Genomic DNA, 18274 nt, shown 5'->3' on the forward strand with positions numbered 1-18274 from the left:
TATAACATGTATTTAGGCAACAGAGAACTCAATGAATCCTGCTCTTAAAGTTCCTTGCTTTGGGTGTTTTTGCACTATGGACTCTTCATAAGGAACCTGTGGTCACCAGCTCCATCCAGGTGCATATACGTGTTCCCCCAGATCCTGTGGATTACAAGGTCAGTGTGAGCTTTAGGGGAGGGAGGAAAGCAAGAGGCTGAGGCAGCGATACTAAAGCCTATCTCATTAGCTATTGCACAACACCTGGCGGCTACTCTTTCTGTGCCTTGTTAGCCAAGAATGCCATGGAGGTAAGAGCTTTGCAATTCAGGATGAGATATTGATGAAACACTGGCTAAGGCGTCTTTCCAAGGGAGCAGTGTGTGCAAAAGTCTGCATGTACAGGAGGGTGGGGTTCTTGCAGGTGGAACTAACAGTAATTTCATGTGGCTGGAACCTATGGCATCCCAGAGCACCCTTCCAGGTGGTGAGGTTTGGGGATATAGGGGAGGAATAGTAGGGGGTTTGGGAGTGGTAAACAGACTAAGTGAAAAATTAATGTTTTTCTCTACACTCTCATAACCCGTCTGACACCAACTCTGTGGAGTTTGCCCTCACACGAAGCAGTTCTCCAACTCTTCAGACACTAACTGGGTGTTCTGCAATTCAATTATGACACTAACTCTTGGGAGGTAACACAGCCCCAACAGGTTAAAGGCTCAGCCCCACAAGACTGCCCCACTTCAGATGCCAGTCACAAGTGCCAGGTTGTTGCCTGTATTTCGGACCAGCCAGCTACAAATTGGAGGTTCCCATGACCTCCTACTCAGGTTTGGTAGTATTCTTGAATGGCTCACAGAACTCAGGAAAGCACTTGACTTACTATGACTGGGTTATTATAAAGGATACAATCAGGATCCACCCAATGGAAGAGATGCTTAGGGCCAGGTATGGGGATGGGGAGGGTCATGGAGCATCCATTGCCTCTCAGGGCATGCCACTCCTTCAACACCTGGACATGTTCACCTGCTAGGAAGGCAGTGGTACCCTGGCTGAAGCCCATTGTTGAGAGGTTTTATAGAGGCTTCGTTACGTAGACATAATTTATTGAATCATTGGCCATTGGTGGTTAACGTCAACCGGGAGGTCAGGAAGTCAAAGGGTGTGATATGATTTGGCTCTGTGTCTCCACCCACATCTTACCTCAAATTGTAATTCCTATAATCCCCACATGTCAAGGGCAGGACCAGGTAGAGGTAATTGGATCATGGGGGGTGGTTCCCCCATGCTCTTCTCATGGTAGTGAGTCTCATGAGATCTAATGGCTTTCTAAGCATCTGGCATTTCCCCTGCTTGCACTCACTCTGTCCTACCACCCTGTGATGAAGGTATCTGCTTCTCCTTTGTCTGCTTCTCCTTTGCCTTCCACCATGACTGTAGGTTTCCTGAGGCTTCCCCAGCCATGCGGAACTGTGAGTCAATTAAACCTCGTTCCTTTATAAATTACCCAGTCTCGGCCAGTTCTTTATAGCAGTGTGAAAACAGACTAATACAGGCTAGGACTGAAAGGTCCGATCTTCTGATCACATGACTGGTCCCTCCGGAAATCAGAACCCATTCTCCAAGGGTCACATCATTAGCATAAACTAAGGTAAGGTTGGAAGGGGCTGATTATAAATAACAAAGGATGCTTCTATGACACCTGTCATGCAGGAAATTCCAAAGGCTTCAGGACCTCTGTGCCAGGAACCTGGGATGAAGACAAATTGCATATTTCTTATTATATTACAATATTACACAGGCCTAGTTATGTAGGGCCTTCTAAGCCCTGGTAAGGAACGTGGACTTGTACCTGAAGTCTGGAAGCAGCCCCTGGAGGATTTTAAGAAGGGATGTATCCTTTAGGATGCACTCTCTAACCGCAGCGGATCATCTTGAGGAGGGCAGGAGACAGGAAGAGGGGGTAGGAAGCTATTATGGTAGTCCTAATGAGAGGTGATGAAAACTTGAAGGAAGGCGGTGGTACCCAGGTTGGAGAGGAGGGAATGGATTTCCTAGCTCTTTACAAGGTGGAAATCTGCAGGACTTCTCTGCAGGAATTGGAAACTGGCTATTCATTTTCAGAAATAACTCATGTGTGGCATTCATGTGCTAACTCGGCTGATGAATGCACTATTCTTGTAACTAGGTTGGAGAAGAATTACATGAAGGGTATCATTAAGATGTTAAAATGAATGCATTACATATGTTAACAAGTGTATGAACCCTGTATTATATCTGGCAAACGGGGTGTTAAATCCTTGTTCAACCAGCCAGATGTCGCTGCAGCTGCTGCTGGTATTGCAGAGGGAGGCAGCCACCTGAGAGCCCAGCTATGAGCTGGTGCCAGTGATTTCCAAAGCATCTGGCTGTACAAATTCCTTCTTCTATGCTCTGATTGACAGGTACCACATGGATCACACAATTCACATCACAACGCACAGGTGAGATTTTCAGTCTGATAAGCTCAGACTCCAGCAACGTCATTGACCTTTTCAGAATATCTTTGCAGCTGAGACTGTTCTCAGTTGGAGCTGAAATCTATTTATATTATTATTATTATTATTATTATTATTTTTGAGATGGAGTCTCACTCTATTGCCCAGGCTGGAGTGCAGCGGTGTGATCTCAGCTCACTGCAACCTCTGCCTCCTGGGCTCAAGCGATCTCAAGCCTCAGCCTCCCGAGTAGCTGGGATTACTGGCACCTGCCACCATGGCCAGCTAATTTAAAAAATAATTTTAGTAGAGATGAGGCTTTGCTGTATTGGCCAGGCTGGTCTCGAACTCCTGGCCTGAGGTTGATCCTCCTGCCTTGGCCTCCCAAAGTGCTCGGATTACAGGTGTGAGCCCCTCCTCCAGGCCTATTTATATTATTTTGTAAGTTGGAAAAAACAAAAACAAAAACAAAAAAAAACTGTAGTCAAACAATCTTAAAAACAATTTAATAACATTCTCTCCTGAATTGGAATGTTATCAAAGTCTTGTTTAGGGCAGTTATTCAGCTGAATTTACAAAGAGGGGCAGGCATATCCTTTGCTGTAAATGTTTAAATTGCCTGGAGCAAAATTCCCATAACTACTTAAAGGAGTTGAAAATACTCGTGTTTATATTTATTCTTATACAGTACCATCTCTCCTAAGTGGCCCTAGTCTGTTGAGATTGAGCCAGCTCTGAGACATCTCCCTCCTCCTTAAGTTTGGCAAATATCCTAAAACGTTTGAAGAGATGTTTAAAAGATCTGAAGGAAGCTGATCTCAATGGACCAGAGACAAAGTCTGCACAGCCAGGCTCCTGGGAATTGCACTTCTTGGATGCTGAGTTCAGGAGAGGCAGTACTAGAGACCACAGTTACACAATCACATTGATCTTTTGTGTACTTTGTTTCCTGGAGAAGAAATTGTGTAATCCCAGCATTTTTTTATGAGTCAAATAAAAGTTGAAATTTTAAAAAAAATCACATTGGTTGTTTTCCTGTCTGTTTAAATGTACTCTGACAGCAAAGATGAAAAGTTAATGCAGTCTAAATAGAAAAATACCACAATGAGAAGATTTTAAAAAAATATTGTGAAATGTCCTCATCTCTATTGTTTTTAGACATTGGGGTTTCAAATCTGCAAAGACTGACTGCGGCGATGTCCCAGGCTTGTCAATGTGGGACAATGTCCACTAGGTGGCAGTATGTCAGAAGGTTTCTTTTATCCTTGAATGGGCAGAGATTTCTTTGGTTGCTCTCTCTGGTAGTTGGTTTTTTTTTTTTTGTTTTTTTTTTTTTTTGTTTTTTGGTCTTGTTTTGAAGGGTTAGGTAAAGCTATCATAATTTACTTGTTTAAAATTGCTCTTATCTAAAAATGCATAAATTCGTTGCAAGGCCTACTTGTTACAGGGTGACCATGAATAAGTTTATTCATTCCTGTGAATTTTCTTGGTAACTTATTGTAAGTAATGATCCTAATTGTCATGGTTGCTTATAGAAACCACGGGGCAATTCTTTCTGCCCTTTGCATGTAACAGATGATGAATATGCTGTATCCTGAGAAGGCAGATCACAAATCCTCCTGGGGAGCTGGATGGACATGGTGCTCATTAGCCAAGAGAAGAACTTCGGGGTGCCCTTTGCCCAGTTTCCTCAGCCTGGGAACTGTTTCTGGCTTCTGCTCCAGGCTGTTTGTTGCTGAAGTTACCTGCACTTCTCTACACAAATCTACAGGCATTCTGATGGCGTGGGTAACATGTGGTAGTGTTGGATGTTTCTTCAGAGTGTTAACTAACTGGTTTTTGTTAATTTACAGCTGGCTTAAAATAAGATAAAACATACATAAATTTTTTAAAAGATCTCTTTCATGTGAATAATTTGTTCAGAAGAAAGGAGTCGGGATGTTCTTTTGTAGTGTTTTCCCAAAATTAGATTATCAGAACTTTCTGAATTCAAAGAAACCGGCAGTGCCGTCTGAATGATAAGATTTTGGAATAAAGAACTATAGAAATTTTAAAACACTCTAATTAATCTGACAGATGTAGAGGACTAATGTGGATGAAAAGAAATGTAAATGCAAAGCTTAGAAAGTAAATGGGATTGTCAACTGGGGTGAAGTTTTGGGTTCTTAAGAAGGACTCCTATAATCCTGAAAATGAAAAATATTAGGGGGCCATCAAAAGGTCTGTGCTTGGCATGTGTGTAGCAAAGTCTGTGATCTTTGAGAAGATGGCAACATGGAATGGCTCCTGCTCTGTGGAGTGGACTCGAGAGGGTCATGTTTGGAGATGCAATGTCCCTTATCCACGTCCTGCAGGTCTTAGTCTTGGGGGTTCATTAGCCATAAACCTGGGTTGGCCAGTTCTGAGCCAGTTGTTTTCTGGAGCCCCTGGAAATTCTGAGATCATATTTTCTGATGTCCCGGCTCCTTTTTGTCAGATCCCAGGATCCCCAGATGCCAGTCAAGGTGAGCCACCTTTTCAGAGTTACTGCTTCAGGGAGGGAATCGCGCTAAGGATTCCTGGGCAGACTAGTGGTATTTTGTCCCAGCTTTCATGAGTGTGTTTTATGATGATACCTTGTAAAAGGATATGGGTGTATAGATCCTGAGACCAAAGTCAAGTCTCAGCTTTATTAGGTGAAGCCTTATTGTCTCTCTGCCTCTATTTCTTAGTCTGAAAAGTGAGGTTAGTAGTAGTTATGGTTTTCCAGCCTCTGATTCTAATAAAAATAAAATGTGGTAACAAGGAAAATACTTTGCTGTCTACAAATGTAAGAGGTTATTAAGTTTTCAATATGTGGAATATATATGCAAGTCGTGAGACTACAGTAAACCCTTAACTGAGATGTCACCAAACAACTATTCATGGGAACACTTAATTAGTAACAACGTTTCTCAGCACCTGCTACATCTTAGTATCATCTGGGAGCATCTTTAAAAAACTACCAAGTCACTGTCAGACTAATTGGGTTCGTTATCCTGGCTGAGGTTGGGGTCAGGGTATGGGTATCTTCTAAACTGCCTAGGTGCTTCTGGAATGCATCAAGTACTACCTACAAAACTTCAGTTACAATCTCAGGGCCAGAAGACACCCTAAAAGTGTAGTCTTAGAAGAATGTTATTTTTTATGATTGACATATGTGCACATAAATAACAATGGTTTTAGAGCTCAAAAAGCTGGGGTCCAGATACAGACCCTGGGAATACTTTCTTTGTACCTTGAGGTTATAGACACGTCATGTGCTGTCTTTTTGACTCTGAAACTTACCTATAAGATTTCTGAGGGGAATTGCAATCCTTCGACACCCAAAAGATATAAAATCAGAGCATCATTACCTCATGGGTCTCTAGCTAGAGTTTTAATTCATCCTGGATCATGAAGCCTTTCTTTCTTTTCTTTTCTTTTTTTTTTTTTAAACAGATATTGAAAGTGCATCTGAGAGGTACTGCTGGTTACTGAATTTTCTTGAAACAAAATGGATCTGTAGCAACTCTGCCCTAGAAGTTTCTGATTAAATGGGAAAGAAAAGTTCATTCCCGGGTAGAAGAGGACAAACTTTCCCTGTCCCTTGAATCTGTGGCTTGAATCTGCTGCTGCCTGGGTCTCAAGCTTCCAGAAAATCTCCAGTCTGCGCCTCTGTGACTCTTTTAGGATGTGAAAGGGATTGTCATTCTTAGATGAGGCCCCAGGCCAGCAATGTCAGCTCACTGGTGCTGAATGCAAATTCTCAGGCCCCACCCCAAATCTACTGGATCACAAACTTGGGCTGGTCCCAGCAGCCTGTTTTAACATGCCCTCCAGGAGGTGGTGGTGCAATGCATACATGCTCAAGTTTGAGGACCACTGAGCTAGGACAAAGACGCTTTTCTTGTTTTTCTTTTTCTTTCTTTTCTTTTTTTTTTTTTTTTTTTTAGACTGGGTGTTGCTCTGTCACCCAGGCTGGAGTGCAGTGGCACATCCTCCTGGGCTCAAGCAATCCTCCTGCCTCAGCCCCCTGATGAGCACAGGTGCATGTCGCCACACCCAGCTAATTTTTAAAAATTGATTTTTATAGAGATGGGGTCTCCATATGTTGCCCAGGCTGGTCGCAAACTCCTAGGCTCAAGCGATCCTCACACCTCGACCTCTCAAAGTAGTAGGATTACAGGCATGAGCCATCATGCCTGGCCTGGCTTTCTTGATTATAGGTGTGTTTGTATAGAAAAAATCACAGAACAGGTATTTGTAGATATATGCCAGACTTAGTTCTGCTTCATTCTCCCCTTCCCTGTCTCTCCTCTGATGGAAAGGCAGATCAGAGCTAGAGGGAAAATGAGAGGTAGCGTTAAATCTCAGAATTACTCTGTCACCAAGGTTTCTCTTCCAATCTGTAAGAGCCAGTAATGGAGTAAAGATATATTGTGTATATATAACCATATAAAGATATACACAATGTTTAAAGATACGCTGTATATCCAGCTCTGCTGGCACCAAAGTGAAGAAGAGATGAGCAGAGGAAGGTCTATTCCCTAAGGCCACCCATCCACCTGCGTGACAAGAGCTGGGTAGAAAGAAGAAACCGCTATTAAGGCACGTCCCTGTTGCACGTCAGATCCCTCCACACACTTCGACACTTCCATAGCACTTGCACCTGCTGCAACAAGAAAATGCCCAGAAGCCACTAAACAAGTGGCAGCGTTGGAAGGATAAGGGGCCCAATGGCTGGGAAACTGCAGATGGGAGAAAGACAGCACAATTATACTCACATTTGCAGCAGGTAGTAGAGCACCATGAGCAGCTTACTAATGAGATTTTCCTATAGCCTTAAGGGAGAAAATAAAAACCTGCAGAAAGAAAGAAAAAAGAAAAGATACACTGTGTATCTATAAGTCTGTCGTGAAGACAGGGGAGACAAAACCAGGAAATTCCAGAAATTGGGCACCATTGAGGTCTTGAGGAAATCTTGGAAAACTGGAGGTCGACATGAGTGGGGAAGAAAACGAGGCCTGGTAAGGGCCACTCAACCCAAAAGGGGCCACCGTGTGCCTAAATACCCACCCTACACACGGCGCTCCCAGAGCTGTGCAGTGCAGTGCCTGGGTTTAAGCAAAAGCAGAAGGTGGCTTTGGGTGAGTCCTAGGGTTTCTTTTGAAGAGTCAGCCACACTGTGACTTTAGAACTTCAGAACAGATCAGTGAAGACAGCTGTGCTGTCCCCTCCGATGGTCCTTAAAAACAATGTAGATTCTTGTCTCTCTCTCAGACGTTTGGAAGCAGAAAGAAGAATAAATGTTATCTTATCTCCAGAATCCTTCCAGCTAATAACAATTGAAATTATGTTATTGCCTCTATCTATCTATCTATCTATCTATCTATCTATCTATCTATCTGTCTATCCATCCTCTATCTCAAAGCACTCCTATCTAGACAGTTAAAGAACTTAAGCTGCATGGCCTGTCTTTCAGACATCGTGGGGAGAATGGTTAGCATGAATGGTTATTCCAGTAATAGGGGAAATTAGGAATCTCTCTGGAGTGTTTTGTTTTTTTTTTTTTTTCAGTATCCATATAATAGATATCTCTTTTGTTTTTTGTTTTTGTTTTGAGATGAAGTCTCACTCTGTCACCCAGGCTGAATTACAGTGGTGCGCTTTCAGCTCACTACAATCTCCCCCCGCCCCACCTCCCGGTTCAAGCAATTCCCCTGCCTCAGCCTCCTGAGTAGCTGGGATTATAGGCACCCACTATCACACCTGGCTAATTTTTGTATTTTTAGTAGAGACGGGGTTCCACCATGTTGGCCCAGCTGATCTTGAACGCCTGACCTCAAGTGGTCTGCCCACACCAGTCTCCCAAAGTGCTGGGATGATAGATATATAATAGACATCTAAATTTACCAGGCACTATGCTAAGTGCCTACACACATTATCTCCTTTAGTCTTCACAAGCACCCTGTGATGGGGTGCTGTTAATATCCTCCGTTTATGCAGGGACTTAAACCAAGGCGAAAGCCTGAGCTTTCATCCCCTCTACCTTACTCTTGCCCTAAGATGTGACATTTTAATGTCAGCTAATGGCTCGATACAGGTGGTCATGTGGTTACCTATTTCATCTTTTATTCTCAGGATTCAAATTGAGATATGCAATTACCTGTACTCTTTATGTTTTTTCTTTTTTCTGGCTTGTGCTTCTAACCCTCTATTTGTGGCAATATTTTAAGTTAATTATTGGTACTCTAAAGGCTCTTAGACTTCCATATAGTGCTTTAAGTACACTGTAACTTTAAAGTAAAAAATTAACCACTGGGAGCTAAGCATCATTCTCTTTCCTGTGGGCTGAGCTTTAGTATTATAACAGAAATTCACTAATGAAATAGACATAAAAAGAGCCTTCCAGAAGATTTAAGAGGGTCATATATTCTGTGTAATTGTTATTTTCTTAGTTAACTTCATCTCCATTTGTGTACCTGCTGCAGATTTTTAATTATGTTTAATTATGCAATGGTTTATAATCTACATCATCTTTTATTTCCTCTTACTGCCCAAAGTATTTTGTTTGAAGTTGGGTATGGTCTCAAACATGTCAACACCAATTCTTTGGGGTGAACTGCCGTTGATAGCCACCTGGTACACATAGGAATTTCACTGCCAATGCTATTACGGCACCTTTGGAAGGAAAAGAGGGTGAATTTGTTGCATATATAACAGCCCTGAATTCTTATTGCTTTACAGAAAGAATGATTTTACAAATAAAATTACTTTTCCTTTTTATTTCAGGAATTACAACATATCGTTGGATCACAGCACATCAGAGCGGAGAAAGGTAAGCATGGATCCATATGTATGTATGAAATGCCACAGGGTCACTACTCTTTCGGCTATAATAATCCGGTTTCTCTCATCTCCAGCGATGGTGGATGGTTCATGGTTAGATCTGGCCAAGAGGAGCAAGCTTGAAGCTCAGCCTTTTGCTCATCTCACTATTAATGCCACCGACATCCCAACTGGTAAGCTCCACTTGCATCCAGCCTGAAAAATATTTTAAGAGTCATTTATCAGCCCATTTCAATACTGAAACCTGTTTTTAGTCTGTCACTGAATTTTTGAGAGCCCTTACTTCAAAGCCAAAGGAAAGACCATTCATCCTCAGGTGATGACTCACATCCCGGAAACCGTGATTCTCAAAAATGTCAGAATGGACATCATCACCCCATTCATTTTCAGATCATCAGAATGGATGCTTATTTTAAGTGTCTGTCAGCTGAGAGCCTGTAACCTGGAAGGACCATCCTTTGTTATGCTCATCTGTACTTTCCCAAGCTAAAGTTGACACAGCCCTGCTGCTGACCTCAGAGGTGAATGAATTCATCAGGTAGTCACATACTCAGCTATCTCCTGCAAGACGTCCAGGGAGGACACTTTAGATCCCTGTTAAGTTCCTTAAGAGACAGTAACCCTCTAGAAAATGAGATCTCCTCCCCCTTCTCCAAGAGCTTATCATTTTCTCTGAGTAAATGTTTAGCTCAGTGGACTAGAGACCTGATTATCTTGAAAATGAGGAAACCTGGAGCGCTCTGCCTACAGCTACCCTAATACACCAGTTATTCCATCATACAACCCCCACTGGTTACTTCGCCATGGGCTAGATAGCTATCAAAAAGATAACAAAGAACGTTATGATAGAGTGACGATTGAACATTCTTGTTATCATCATGCCACTAATGGAACACTTGAAGATCTTAAAGGGAGATCTTGAAATGTCCTCGCTGGCACTCTGCAGGAGATGGCTGAGTCTGTGACTACCCGATGAACTCTTCCACCTGTCAATCAGGCATTTTCCCTTCCTCGTTACCTCTCGTCCTTACTGCAATCCTGCAAGGTAGGGATTATCACGCAGATTTTGCAGACAGGGAAACCGAATGATACATAGCTTGTCATTTGTTCCCAGTTCATGATGATGGTAGGATTAGAAGTTGAATTCCCGTCCCGTGGATTGCTAAGTCCGTGCTTTCCATGCTTTCTATTATCACATAAGCAGGCCACAAGGTATTTGTGGTCAGTTGGCTTGGCCAGAGGGAAAGAATTCAAAGCCCTTATGTTTCTCTTTTCCTGTGAGAAGTAGATTCATGTAACGTCTAATAACAGGGGTGCTAAAATCTGACTGCCTGGGTTTGAGGCTCCATTGTACTGGCTCTGTGACCTTGTACAATTCATTGGAATCACTTACGCTTCAGCTTCATCACGTCTGAAATGGGGATGATGATGGCATCTGCCTCAAGGGGTAGCTATGAAGATGAAATGAGGTAGAGTCCTAACATTCTTGTGTGGACGAACAGCCAAGTAAGCACTTGTGAGTGTGACTTGTTATTTTTGAGTTTAATTAAGTAATTATACATACTCCACCTTTTTCCTGCAAATAATTTAAGGCAAGTCTTTCTTGGAGTTAAAGAAAGAAAGTTCAAGTTTTGCTGAATTATTTGGAAAACTTTATTACGGCATGGATAAGGGAGGGCTTTTTCCTGACCAAAGACACAGACAGGGAGAAAACAATTCTTTGGCTTTTAGAGGATTTTCCAAATGACCTCTCCTGTCCCAGACACTTGCTTCATAAATAGTGTTTTCTCTCTGTGTGTCTATGCATGTCTTGTGATGGAGCTACACTAATTTTCTCTGAGTGGAAAACTGTTTTGCATGTTAGCAAAGGCAATCAAATAAATATGGATGCATGTGTATTAATTTCTCTGAGTGGAAAACTATTTTGCATGTTAGCAAAGGCAATCCGATTAATACGAATGCATCAGCTGTGTGTGCTATTAATGTATTATCTTGTATCTTTTCAGTTCCCTTTAAATGGCATATGATAAATATTGCATTAGACTGTGTGCCAAAGTCTGTTTGGCAATAGCAAGCGTGTTTTAGTTATCAAACTCTCTCTGCAGGCACCTAGCATCAAATCGTTGCCAAAAACACAAGGCAAAACTCCTGGTTATTTCAGTTACTGAGTTTGTGACTGAGTGAAATGAGTTAGTGTATACTTCTGTTTAAGAAAATAGAATCTGTGGCTCTGGCTGGACCCACAATTCCTTGAGTCCATTTATTACCCAGTTTTGGCCAGTACTGGAGGTTTCAGAGGAAGTGGCTTTAAATTTGCATGTTCATTTTGGGGCTCTGTTTTATACTTATTTACACAAGTAAAATCAGAATCTGCTCTGCCTTATATGGACTGATACCACTTGCATTTTCAAAATGTCTTAGATGAAAATGCGTTGGGAAGTAGTTCATGAGGTCAGAATACATGGCTTTCTTTAGGAGTATACTCAGGCTAAATATTTGCAGAGACCTCTCCTGCAGCACTTAGCAGGAGGGAATGAAGTGTAGGGAAAGGGAGGCTGGGAAAGCTGGCAGGCTGGAGTCAGAGGTTGTCCGTGTGCCTCAGTGATGAAAATCCAGGTTTCCATGCGAGCCCGCCATGTGATCACTGCATACTTTTCTCATATGTTTTCCTGGCATTGTCTGTTTCTGAGTCCTCTCTTCACACTGACTGGCTCTGGTCCTTTTCACCCATACGTGCCATGCATATTCCATTCTTTGCTCAGTTTCCCTCACTGACAATACCCTCCCTTTTCTCAGCCCATCCAAGTCTGACCCAAGGCCCCACTGTCCTCTGGCTTCTCTGTCCCCTTCCTGAGCTGAACTCTCCTGCTTGCCATGAATTTCTGCAGCTTTCACTTGACAGTTGCTTATAACTGAATGTCAGCCATGTGCTATGCAGCATGCAGAAGTGAAAACACATATTTTATATGCTTATTTTCTATTTTCTCTACTATTAGTGGTAAGTGTCATTAGGGTACAGTTGGTTGATATAATTCTTAATTATGGACGGAGTGACTGTCCCTAGAAAGCACTACATACATATTGTGTGACTGATCAAAAGCATGAACCAGTGAATGTATGAGTAAGTCAGTGCACAAAAATAGAGAGATGTTTAGTAGAAAATAAGGGCACTTCTTCCACATGACTTACCTAACAATGGGAGTGGTAATCGGTCAAGGTTCCTATCTTCTCCCACCTCTCTATTTCTTTTTTTTTTTTTTTTTTTTTTGCGACGGAGTCTCACTCTGTAGCCCAGGCTGGAGTGCAGTGGCCGGATCTCAGCTCACTGCAAGCTCCGCCTCCCGGGTTTACGCCATTCTCCTGCCTCAGCCTCCCGAGTAGCTGGGACTACAGGCGCCCACCACCTCGCCCGGCTATTTTTTTTGTATTTCTTAGTAGAGACGGGGTTTCACCGTGTTAGCCAGGATGGTCTTGATCTCCTGACCTCGTGATCCGCCCATCTCGGCCTCCCAAAGTGCTGGGATTACAGGCTTGAGCCACCGCGCCCGGCCCCACCTCTCTATTTCATATTCTTTCCTTGCCTTCCTAGGCTATGTCTTGCTCTAACGCTAGCTGATTCAACCCATTGAGAGGGTAGACTTCTCTTCTGTTAAGAGATAACTATAAGAAAAAATCACTGATTGAACAATGAATTGACTACAAGAGTGGGATAAGAATGAGGGCAGCATGGGATAACTTGAGATGGGAAGCATCTTGAATTTCATGGGTTTTGTCAATGGATTCGAGGAATTGCTTTTACTAGTGTTCATGAGGGGCGTGATGATCATGCTCACTCACTTGGGACTAGATGATGGTATTTGTATCTGGGGTGCTTTAATCTGGGATGACCTGAAATAAGACCTCCAATGAAAAAGAAGGGTGTTTATTGTGGTGAACCCAGGAGGCAAGAGGGCCTGTGATGACCCCGCTCCAGATAGGTTGTGGAGTTCAGGAAATACCCTGTTTCTGGACAGACAGATTGGAACCATTGAATTCTTGGTCTTCTCATGATGGGTTGCCCCACCATCGGATGGCCCTTGCTGCAATTTTTCTCCCAAGTGTTGAAAGAACTACCTATTTGGTTCCTGCAGCCTAGTTTTGAGGCTCCCAGATCATATCCCAGGCTCCCAGTTCTTTAGAGATAAAATAGTAGAACATTCTCTAACTTGTGGGTCTCTAGAAAAGGATGTAGATGTTCAAGGTCCCCCAAACCAGACTAGGCTGGGAAGGTAACTAGTGTGTGTTTCCTTTTTTTCGTTTGTTTTGTTTGTTTGATTGTTTTTTGAGACAGAGTCTTGCTCTGTCTCCCAGGCTGGAGTGCCGTAGTGCGATCTCGGCTCACTGCAACCTCTACCTCCTGGATTCAAGTAATTCTCTTGCCTCAGCCTCCCTAGTAGCTGGGATTACAGATGCCCGCCACCACACCCAGCTAATTTTTTGTATTTTTAGTAGAGATGGGGTTTCACCATGTTGACCAGGCTGGTCTTGAACTCCTGACCTTGTGATCCACCTGCCTCGGCCTCCCGAAGTGCTGGGATTACAGGCATGAGCCACCGTGCCCAGCCATGTGTTTCTTTTTCTCTATGAGGCTCTCGTAAGGATTCACTCTAACCAGAGAGTTGTCAGTTTTGATGGATCTCTGGAATCCACTGTAAGTCTTCATCTCTGGGGGCTGATTTATCTCCCTCAGCATCTCAGGCACTAAGTTGTGGGTGGGTGTGACAGGCAGTGATGAACTTCTCGTGGCTGCAGGAACTCTCTCAACTCCAGTCTGAGACTCAACTCTGTTTCGTTTGGCTGATTTCAAACTGTTGACCACCTTAGTTTAGTATAAGTATTTACAAAATCCTCTGGAGCAAAAATGTATTTTTGTACTTTCCACAGTATTACAACTTTCCCACTATTAGTTACCAGCTTTTCCAGTTGAATAATACTGTCCACATCAATACAAATGTTTGATTAGTTGGGTTTACCATAGAGGTATTGCCAATTTTTAATGACCCAGGAAATACACCAAGGAAAATACACCAAGGACCCGAAATATGAAAAGCATTGGATACACTGCTGGTTTAGAAGGTTCTTTAGAAATGTTTTACTGCACAGAAGCTGTAGCAAGAGGACCAGGTGCCACCTCATTTCAGGGGTGAGTAGGGCTAAATGAGAATTCTGGTCAGTCAGGAGAAGCTTTACAGACCTTTGGTCAGAAGGATTGTGTGAAGTTGTTAAGCTAGGGAGTGCAATGCTAAGAATATGTTCTTTTTGAGCTTCTCTAGGGTTAGCTTTTTAGTTATGCAAGCCAAGGAGGGAGACATTTGGGCTACTGGAGGTGAAGAAAATAGATTATGAGAATTGAGTTTAGATGTCTGACCTTTCAGCCAAAGTTACTGTGACCCAGTTTTTCATCTCCTACTTTCCCTCTTCATGAATTAGAAGAGAAGGTTGAGACTTGTGACATATGGAAATTGTCTTCCTATCCTAGTTTCTTGCTTTCCTGTCTCAGTTGCCTTTGGCGAATCTTTCCCTTCAACCTGGAATGACCTTTCTGCTCTCGTCTGTGTGGCTGAATCCCATTTCTCTGAAGTTCTCAGACTGAGCAGCGACTCCACGAAGGCATTCTTTACCCTCTGGGTGGAAAGTTGTTCTTGTCTCTCCCTCCTTTGAGCTCCCATAGGAGTTACTGAACCTCGCCTATTGGTACTTATGCCTTACTTCTGATGTGAACACATATCGTACTTACCCCGGTGCACTATAGGCGCCTTGAGGGCAGGAAAAATGGGTTTTCGTTTTCGTACCCTCTACCATGCCTAATAGAAGCACCAAGTACATCTGAATGTATTCCCCCCTTCTAGAAGGGAAATCCCAAGAAGTTATTCTCCCTTTGGAATAATGACTGCTATGCTATTTTTTCTCCCTAACCTCATAGAATTGTGAAGACATCCTTCTCTTTTAAGGACTGACTTTTAAATCATATGCCTCTCTTCTCCACAGGTTCCCATAAAGTGAGTCTGTCCTCTTGGTACCATGATCGGGGTTGGGCCAAGATCTCCAACATGACTTTTAGCAATGGAAAACTAATAGTTAATCAGGATGGCTTTTATTACCTGTATGCCAACATTTGCTTTCGACATCATGAAACTTCGGGAGACTTAGCTACAGAGTATCTTCAGCTAATGGTGTACGTCACTAAAACCAGCATCAAAATCCCAAGTTCTCATACCCTGATGAAAGGAGGAAGCACCAAATATTGGTCAGGGAATTCTGAATTCCATTTTTATTCTATAAACGTTGGTGGATTTTTTAAGTTACGGTCTGGTGAGGAAATCAGCGTCGAGGTCTCCAACCCCTCCCTACTGGATCCGGATCAGGATGCAACGTACTTTGGGGCTTTTAAAGTTCGCGATATAGATTGAGCCCCAGTTTTTGGAGTGTTATGTATTTCCTGGATGTTCGGAAACATTTTTTTAAACAAGCCAAGAAAGATGTATATAGGTGTGTGAGACTACTAAGAGGCATGGCCCCAGCAGTTCAAGACTCAGTATCCATGCTCTTGACCTTGTAGAGAACACGCATATTTACAGCCAGTGGGAGATGTTAGACTCATGGTGTGTTACACAATGGTTTTTAAATTTTGTAATGAATTCCTAGAATTAAACCAGATTGGAGCAATTACGGATTGACCTTATGAGAAACTGCATGTGGGCTACAGGAGGGGTTAGTCCCTGGTCATGTGCCCCTACGCAGCTGAAATGGAGAGGGTGTCATCTGGCACAATTGAAGGAGCATCTGAAGGGGTAAATTCTTCTGAATTGTTACATCATGCTGGAACCTGCAAAAAATACTTTTTCTAATGAGGAGAGAAAATATATGTATTTTTATATAATATCTAAAGTTATATTTCAGATGTAATGTTTTCTTTGCAAAGTATTGTAAATTATATTTGTGCTATAGTATTTGATTCAAAATATTTAAAAATGTCTTGCTGTTGACATATTTAATGTTTTAAATGTACAGACGTATTTAACTGGTGCACTTTGTAAATCCCCTGGGGAAAACTTGCAGCTAAGGAGGGAAAAAAAAAAAATGTTGTTTCCTAATATCAAATGCAGTATATTTCTTCATTCCTTTTAAGTTAATAGATTTTTCAGACTTGTCAAGCCTGTGCAAAAAAATTAAAATGGATGCCTTGAATAATAAGCAGGATGTTGGCCACCAGGTGCCTTTCAAATTTAGAAACTGATTGACTTTAGAAAGCTGACATTGCCAAAAAGGATACATAATGGGCTACTGAAATCTGTCAAGAGTATTTATGTAATTGTTGAACAGGTGTTTTTCTACAAGTGCTGCAAATTGTACATTTGTTGTTTTTTCAAAATAGAAAAGTTATTAGTGGTTTATCAGCAAAAAATCCAATTTTAACTTAGTAAATGTTATTTTATACTGTACAATAAAAACATTGCCTTTGAATGTTAATTTTTTGGTACAAAAATAAATGTATATGAAAACCTGCCTTGTGATTTTGTACTTCTCCTTCATGTCTCTTTTGCTGTGTGATCCTATTATTTTCAATATGGTAATGTGGCTTCTATCTCTTTCCAAAGGTTACTGGGAGAAATGCAGATTTAATTAAAAATTAGAAGCAGATTCAATTAAATTAATGATCCTTGGAATTTGAAAAGTAATTTGCAAGGAATTTGTATGCAAGGATATACCCAGATAGAAAATGGAGGCTTCTTCACTCAAAAAAGCCAAAATTTATATGATGTTGATATTGTGAGAAAAATACGGTGCTTAGTATAAGTTCATAATGTCTTAAAGAATAACTGTGCATGTTGTGTACATGTACCCTAGAACTTAAAGTATAATTTTAAAAATAGTAAGAAAATGCATACACACACAAAAGAATAACTGACCTGGAGGAACATCTGAACATTTTATACCTTACTATGGTAAGTAAGGAAGAATTAACAGTGTCCTGGACTCTTGTTCTCATGGAAATTTATACAGGAAAGCTGTCTGACCCAGGTTGGCTACTTATGTGGGAGAGATATAAGAAAATGAGCAGCTTGGGAGGCTTAGATTACACCGTAATCTAAGGCACTTTTCATTTATGGATAAATGTTTTTAGATGACTGTGACAGGATAGAAGGAGAGAAGAAACAGCAGATGTTACAAAGAAGAAACTGTAAAATTCACACAGCAGAGCTACAATGGTGGAACTCAATCATTGGCCAAAATAGACCTACTATTTAAAAACCATCAGTACGTCTAAGGTCAGTTGGTACAAAATACGACTTCTGTGTTGCATGTCCCAGTTGCTGAGCCTTAGTTTAAGGAAAAAATAATTTTGATAAGCAATCAGAGAGTTTCTCCACTCTCCATGGGCACTGTTTTCTTATGTAGAGTGCCTCATTAGCTACCCTGGCTCTCATGATACGATCCTGTTACGGGACTCACAGGTTCATGTGTCCACTGCACAGTAACAGTCCAAGTACACTGAGATAGCAGAATTTGCGGCAGAGAAAGAGTTTAATGATCTCAGGGCACCAAGTAAGGGGATGGAAGGGGACTCGGATTCATCTGCCCCGAGGAGTTCTGGGCTGAGGTTTTTAAGCGGATTAGGGAGAGCGAGGGGTTAGAAAATTGGGGTCATTGGCTGGCTGGGGTAAGAGGGATGAAATCATCAGGATGTGGAAACTGCATTCCTCGGTGAGGGAGCTTCTCATGGGGTCCTCTTCAGACCAGCTGGCGTCAGCAGTTTTACTGATATGCAGGACCTGAAAGAATGTCTCAAAGGGGAAACTTCACATTTTGTGATGTTCAAGCTGTTATCTCTGGAGTATTTAAAGGGAACTATAATCTTAGCGTCTACATGATTCTAAGACAATAGGCAAATAGCGATGAGGAAGGGGTCGGAGAGCAAGCTGACCTAG

The 18274-nt window shown here is 42.0% G+C and overlaps 1 protein-coding gene across 2 annotated transcripts in view; it reads left to right on the top strand.

Annotated features, from left to right (window-relative positions):
* Nucleotides 1-16851, top strand: part of TNFSF11 (TNF superfamily member 11) — a 46458-nt gene extending 29607 nt beyond the window's left edge. For both annotated transcript variants that reach the window (XM_025364576.1, XM_025364575.1), the window contains 3 exons: nt 9249-9294; nt 9380-9478; nt 15333-16851. In XM_025364576.1, the coding sequence (XP_025220361.1) occupies nt 9249-9294; nt 9380-9478; nt 15333-15754 (567 nt within the window). In that variant the 3' untranslated portion in view covers nt 15755-16851. The remainder of the gene's footprint in view (nt 1-9248; nt 9295-9379; nt 9479-15332) is intronic.
* Nucleotides 16852-18274: the final 1423 nt, after the last annotated feature.

This window comes from Theropithecus gelada, chromosome 17, assembly GCF_003255815.1.
Source record: "Theropithecus gelada isolate Dixy chromosome 17, Tgel_1.0, whole genome shotgun sequence".
In the NCBI taxonomy this organism is placed as follows: Eukaryota; Metazoa; Chordata; class Mammalia; order Primates; family Cercopithecidae; genus Theropithecus; species Theropithecus gelada.